This window comes from Manacus candei, unplaced genomic scaffold (assembly GCF_025592945.1).
Source record: "Manacus candei isolate 608988 ecotype Guabito, Panama unplaced genomic scaffold, ASM2559294v1 h1tg000150l, whole genome shotgun sequence".
NCBI classification, from domain to species: Eukaryota; Metazoa; Chordata; class Aves; order Passeriformes; family Pipridae; genus Manacus; species Manacus candei.
The window spans coordinates 3,328,361-3,334,673 of record NW_026138198.1 but is presented as its reverse complement, the minus strand read 5'-3'; the positions used below and the strand labels follow the sequence as shown (position 1 = coordinate 3,334,673).

At 51.5% G+C, this 6,313-nt stretch overlaps 1 protein-coding gene across 1 annotated transcript in view; it reads right to left on the bottom strand.

Moving 5' to 3' along the window:
- Positions 1-652: 652 nt before the first annotated feature.
- LOC127463076 (uncharacterized) overlaps positions 653-6,313 on the bottom strand; it is a 55,565-nt gene continuing 49,904 nt past the window's right edge. The window contains exons 23-26 of the mRNA XM_051772101.1: positions 5,781-5,892; positions 5,338-5,459; positions 1,100-1,234; positions 653-879 (exon numbers count right to left, since the gene is read on the bottom strand). Coding sequence (XP_051628061.1) covers positions 749-879; positions 1,100-1,234; positions 5,338-5,459; positions 5,781-5,892 — 500 coding nt within the window. The 3' untranslated portion in view covers positions 653-748. The remainder of the gene's footprint in view (positions 880-1,099; positions 1,235-5,337; positions 5,460-5,780; positions 5,893-6,313) is intronic.

The following is a 6,313-nucleotide window of genomic DNA, read 5'->3' as shown; positions in this document are numbered from 1 at the left end:
TTGATCCAGAACTGACACAAAACTGGCCCAATTCACCTCAAAAACTAACTCCAAATTGGCCCAAAACCTGACCTAAAAATGCAAAAAACCCCCCCCAAAACTGACCCAAAATGATACAAAATCAGCCCCAAATATGACCAGAAACTGACCCCAAAACCCCAAAACACTGATACCAAGACTCACCCAAATCTCCCCAAAAAATAACACAAAAGTCAGCCCAATCACCCCAAAAAATGACCAGAAATTGACCCAAAATTACCGCAAAAATAGACCCAAAACTCACCAAAATCACCCCAAAAAGCGACCAGAAAGTCAGCCAAATCACCCCATAAAATGACCCAGAACTCACCCAAATCTCCCCAAAAAATCACCCACAAGTCAGCCAAATCACCCCATAAAATTACCAGAAACTGACCCAAATCACCCCCCAAAATGACCCAGAACTCACCCAAATCTCCCCAAAGAATGACCAGAAACTTAGCAAAAAAAACCCCAATAAATGACCCAAAACTGACCCAAATCTCCCCTAAAAAATGATCCGTCACCCAAATCTCCCCAAAAAATGACCAGAAACTGACCCAAATCTCCCCCAAAAATGACCAGAAACTCACAAAAAATAACCCCCAAAAATGATCAGAAACTGACACAAATCTCCCCAACAAATGACCCAAACTTTATTTCTTTTCTTAGCAACAAATCCCTTCCTTTGCTCCCCTCTGGCCCTGCCCACACGGCCCCAGTTCAGCTCTCAGTGAGTTCTTGCTTCTGGGCAGCGACTCCTCTGCCTCTTGCTGGGGCGGCAGCAGCTCCTGTGCCGGCAGGGAGAGGGACCCCGAGCCAGGAGAGGGACCCCGAGCCAGGAGAGGGACCCCAGAGCCCCTACAGAGACCCCAGAGCCATTATAGGGACCCCAGAGCCACGATAGAAACCCCAGAGTCCCTACAGAGACCCCAGAGCCATTATAGGGACCCCAGAGCCCTCCAGAGCCCCTATAGAGACCCCAGAGCCCCTATAGAGACCCCAGAGCCATTACAGGGACCCCAGAGCCCTCCAGAGCCCCTTGCTGGGTCACAGCCCCTCTTCTCCCGCCCAAACCCACCTTTCTGGCTGCAGCTGCTTTTCTTCTCTGGCTCCCCCTTCCTTCCCCAGGGAGCTTTGCCTTGTTCTTTGGCCAGGCTCCAGCTGCAGCTCAAGGGCAAAGCTGCAACTACAATTCCCCCTTCGGCTTTTTCACCTGAAAAACAAAGGCTTGGGCCAAACTCTGACCAGTCACTCGCTGAACACGAGACATCAAACAGGGCACACAGAATAAAATGCATCCAACTCTAAATCATGTTACAATGACTGTCCACCCCAATCCAGCACTGACATTAAAAACCTTCAAGCAATCAAAAAGACCTCCAAACATCCCTTAGATAGAGAAAAGCACACCAGGAACGAATGCAAAAAGAAAAATTCCAAACAATGCTCAATTAAATAACCATGGACTGATATAAAACATGTTTAGGGAACTTAAACCACTTCTTCCCATTATTCTCCATCAGAAATTACCCTTATTTAAGTTCTCCTTTTAACACTTCATTAAAACTGACTTATTAGGAAATGGTTTGAACCAAACTTCATAACTTGATGACTCCAGGGTTTGTGCTCCTTGACTTTGGCCTGAAGGGGTTTGGAACACAGGCTTTGTGCTGGAGAGCTTTTCCCCCAATCTACAAACCCTTCTGCAAATGGGACTCCCTTCCCTCAGGGTTCGGTGGCCTCTGGTTTTCCTGAAGGCTGGGGGGGATCTGGGAGCCAAATCCCAAGGGATCCAGCCCAGCTCTGCACACACACACACACACATTTCCAGCTGGTCACAGTCTCACGGGGGCCACCACCACTCAGCACATTTGCACACAAACAGCCCTCTGAGTTCCTGGCACTGGGTCTGATGGACTAAGAAATGATCAGTCTGGTGGTTTGCCCTCAGAGGAGTAAGATCCAATGATGCATTTCTATTTTCATGACAATATAACCTGGAAAACACAAACATATTTCTGCTTCATGTGCAATTTAAAATTCAAAGACACAGAAACATTCCTAGAGTTCAAGTCCCCAGGTTTGGTTCCAAATGTCACTCGGTCCCCCTGGGACAAGAACAGTGGCACACACGGACTCAACAGCCCTGCACAAGCCCAGGAGTGGGGGGGAAATATCCTTGAGAGCACTGCTGCATTTCAAAAAGAAGTCAGTCACATCAACTCTGTAACAACAATAAAAAAGAGAAGCCAAAATAAATAACTGTAGACAGGGTATTAAGTACCTTGAGAATACCAATAAGAAAAAACTAAGAATAAAGGCATCTATTTGAAGTACAAAGAGTTTGGGAGACACCATTTGTTTGCCACGAAGCCTTTATTTTGTTGGCTCTTCTATAGTTAGAACCCAAACCTTACCCTCCCACAAAAAGCAGAAAACCTCTTCAGAGAGTTAGGAGATGGAGTCAGTTTGGATTAATGGGAAGAACATCTCTGGAGACAAAATAAAGCAGAGAAAATAACCCCATCCTCAACAACAGAGCTGCCTCCCCACTGCCTGCCCCTGGACACTTGCTCTGGGGGTGACAGAGCCTGAAGTCTCCTGCCTAGTCCTGGGCAATACTTCCTGGGGACCACAGCACCACTGAGTTCCTAAAAATATCACAGGTTGGGCAGGTGCTTGGATTTTGTCTGGATTAACTCCCCTTCTTCCTTTCCAGGTGCTGCCCTACTCATTGTAATGGTGCTTGTACTCCCTGAGCCATTCCCTCCCCCATCCAACCATCCCTTGTGCCCTCTCTGACAAGGACAGTGGGTCCAGGTGTTCTGCCACGCTCCCAGGGCACAGGGGGGGACTGTGGAGCCACCCTCGAGGGGGGAAACGTGCCCTGCCTGCCCTGCCCAGGGAAAGGGAACTGCCCCAGTGCTCCCCAGCACAAGGCACCCTTGGAAATGTCCACTGCAATGGGACACTCAGGGACAGCAACAAGCACTGCACGAGGCTGCTCTGGCACAGGGCCAATTTTAGCCTCAGCTTTTCTCTGGACCACTTCACTTTGTTTGCCACCTCATCCTGCAGTCAGAACTTGCTGTCCTTGCAACCTTTCAGGGTGACCAAAAATGAGAGAGGCCTCTGCTCCAGCACCCACAAGGGCCTGATCCATCTGACAGGATCCATTTTTCCAGGGAATTCAAAGCTCCACCTGAGGACTAGGGTCTTTTCTCACCCATCCCTGTGCTGCAGCTTGGCCTCCATCTCACTGTGCTTTCAGTTCCCTCCATGGTTGAACACTGGCAGCCCCGGCCCTGGGCGGAGCTCGGCATCCTGATCCCATCCCTCCTGGCCCCCGGAACCGCTGACTCAGCAATGGGGGGCCCTCCATTGCCAAGGGCACGGGCCCGTCGGGGCTCACGGGGGGAGCAGGAGGGCGAAGGCTCCAGCCCTGCTGCTACAACCTTCCACCACTACAGCCAACAGAGGAGCCTCTCCAGCCCTGCCTCCCAAGGCATCCTCAACAAACCCAGCCCAGCTCCACAGGACAAACTGCTCCCTGTCTGCCCAGGCCAGTCTAATCCCAGAGGCTCCCAGGGTCATGCAAAACAACTGCCCAGGAGATCAGAGACCCCAGTCCATCTCTTCCTAGCACAGGTTTGGGTTAGTTTGGCAAACAGACCAACTGAGGAATTCCCCAATGTTTTCCCAGTTTGACCCCTGTCACACCAATCACCTTAACAGTGCCAGTCCTTCATTCTCCCTCTCTTGGGTTAAGGACTGAGCAAGTTGGACCTGTGTCTGAGCAGGACATGTGCAAACCAAATGCTGGGGACTGGAACACACACCTGGCACTCCTGCAGCTCTCACAGTCACATTCCAGAGAAAACAGCCAATTGCACCCTCACTGCTCATTTCTTAATCCCAATCCCACACTTCTTTGGCACTTGGAGCACCGCTTTTAGAACCCAATTACAGCCCATTAGAGAGCTCCCTGTCTAGCAGGGACAGGGACCCCTGGGATACTCTCAGCACTGCCTGAATCCATGGCAGGGACCTTGCTTTGAGCTCCCCAGGGCCGGGCACCCCGAGGATCTCCCCGAATAATCCTTTCGGTGCGCGCTGGAGTCCTCGGGGTGCCCCAACCCGGGGGGCACCAACAGCACTGTCCCTCCAGGGGGCCAATTTGGTCCTAAACTGCAGGGGGATCTTGCCTGTGTCCCAGACTGGTCCGGAGATCTGAGGCCCTTCCCGAGAAAATCTCGGTGCCGGCGTGAAGGGCCAGAGATCCCTCGGAGCCACGGGAGAGCAGGCACAGAGTCCCTCCTGGGGGGCAATTCTGCTGCCTGAACTCAGCTCTTCAAAGGAGCCTCTAAGACTCAGCTGGTGACTTTTAGAAGCCAGGCATTCCTTGCTTACAACACCCTGCCATGATCCCAGCCCCACGGGGGTCCTGGCAATCCGCTCCCAAAGGGCACACGGAGGGGTCTCCACTGCAGCTGATGGGAGGGGTCAGCATGACAGGAGGGTTCATTTTCCTTCCCTGCATTCCTGTTGCACATTCAGGACACTCCCAACACCTGTTCCCATCTACACAAACCCTTATAAGTTCTCTGAGGGGCTCCATTGGGGGTCTCTGGTGGTCACCTGTGCCTGCAGACCCCAAAGTTCTCAGTGACCACCTTATCAACTTCAAGACAACTCACCTGGTTGTAGAGGAGCTTGGTGCTGCTTGGCTGCTGCCTCAGTTCCCTTCTTCATTCTTTCTTGACTTTGCTTGCTCAGTCCCTTTAAGTTCCTTGGCTCAGCTCCATGCACTTTCTAGGGAACATCCCACTGCAAAAACTACCAGTTCTTGGTACATCTCCTAACTCAGATATCAGGGAGTGAGGCAGAAATCAACTCATCCAGGGCACTGCCTCCAAATATTGGGACAAAAACACCATAACATTCCATGGCTCCCCTTGGCAAATCAACCCCAAACTGCTCAGACACAAACAACACCCTGCACACTACAACAATCTGGCACTGCTGGTTCAACCCGGCCAAGTCAGTTGGGAAACGACACAAGGTCAACTTCCTTCCAAGTTTCAGTTATGACACAAAAGTCAGGGAGATCACAGACTCCCCCACAGAGTTTTACTCTGAGGAGAGAAGGAAACCAAAGCCATCCCCAGGGCTGCAATAGCTCAGGCTCCCCAAAAGGCCCAGGGGCTTCAGGTTTCTGAGGGGCTTCACCGAGGGCCTTCCCAGGTCTGCTCTGTCTGGAGCCCTCCAAGTCCTCAGTGCCTGCCTGAGGAACCTCAACACAACTCACCTGCTTACACAGCAACTTGGTGCTGCTTGCCTGCTGCCTCACTTCCCTTCTTCCTTCTTTCTTCACCTCCCTTGCTTGGTCCCTTTCAATCCCTGGGCTCAGCTCTGTGCACTTTCCAGGCTCCATCCCACTGCAAAAAGGATTAGCCCTTGTTACATCTCAACACTCAGAGAGCATTCCCCCTTTTTTCTTAACACTGGGCCATCAGGCCAGGGTCTCATTATTTAAAGCACAGTTTGACTCCTCAGTGACAACAACAGCTACAGCCCTGAATCCTAACACAGGCTGAGACACAAACACGGATGGGAACTCTTAAGGATCCACTTTGTCCTGCTCACCAATCAAAAGGAGCTTTCTGAACTCAAGAATAACAGACCCCAGGTCCTTTTACTGCAACTTTACCTGCTATAAATGTGACCCACAAGACCTGCAAAGGCCCTTCCCACTTCACCTGCAGGGCTGGCAGTGCCACCACTGGACACGGCCCCAGTGGCCGGGCAGGAACGGAGGGGCTGGGGCGTCCAATCCATCGGCCCAGGCGGCACCAGGAGTTCCTGCAGTTCCTGAGGGGAGAGCCTCAAGCCAACAAAGGATTAGGAAGAATATTTTAAACTTCAATGTGTCTATCTCCTGGAATATGGGGACTTTGATAAGTCCTACTGGTGCAACAAGGACACACTCAAGGCTATCTATTAAAAGGATCTACCAGCACTCAAAAGCTATCACTGTCCTTCTGTCAGGGGGAACGCAGCAAACTCTCTTTGCCAGGAGCCTCCAGGAGGACTTCCAGCTTTTGGGGCTCCCTTTTAACCATTTTTCCCATAACTGGAGCTGGGACTATCACCTGCCCTACAGGGGGAACAGCCCACAAAGTTCACCATCAGGGATGCCATTAACTGAATGTCCCTTCTCAGGGGGGGGTCACTGCACACCTTGGCCTTTGTTTGCCCTCCCCACCAAAGATGCTTCCAACAGTTCTGACAC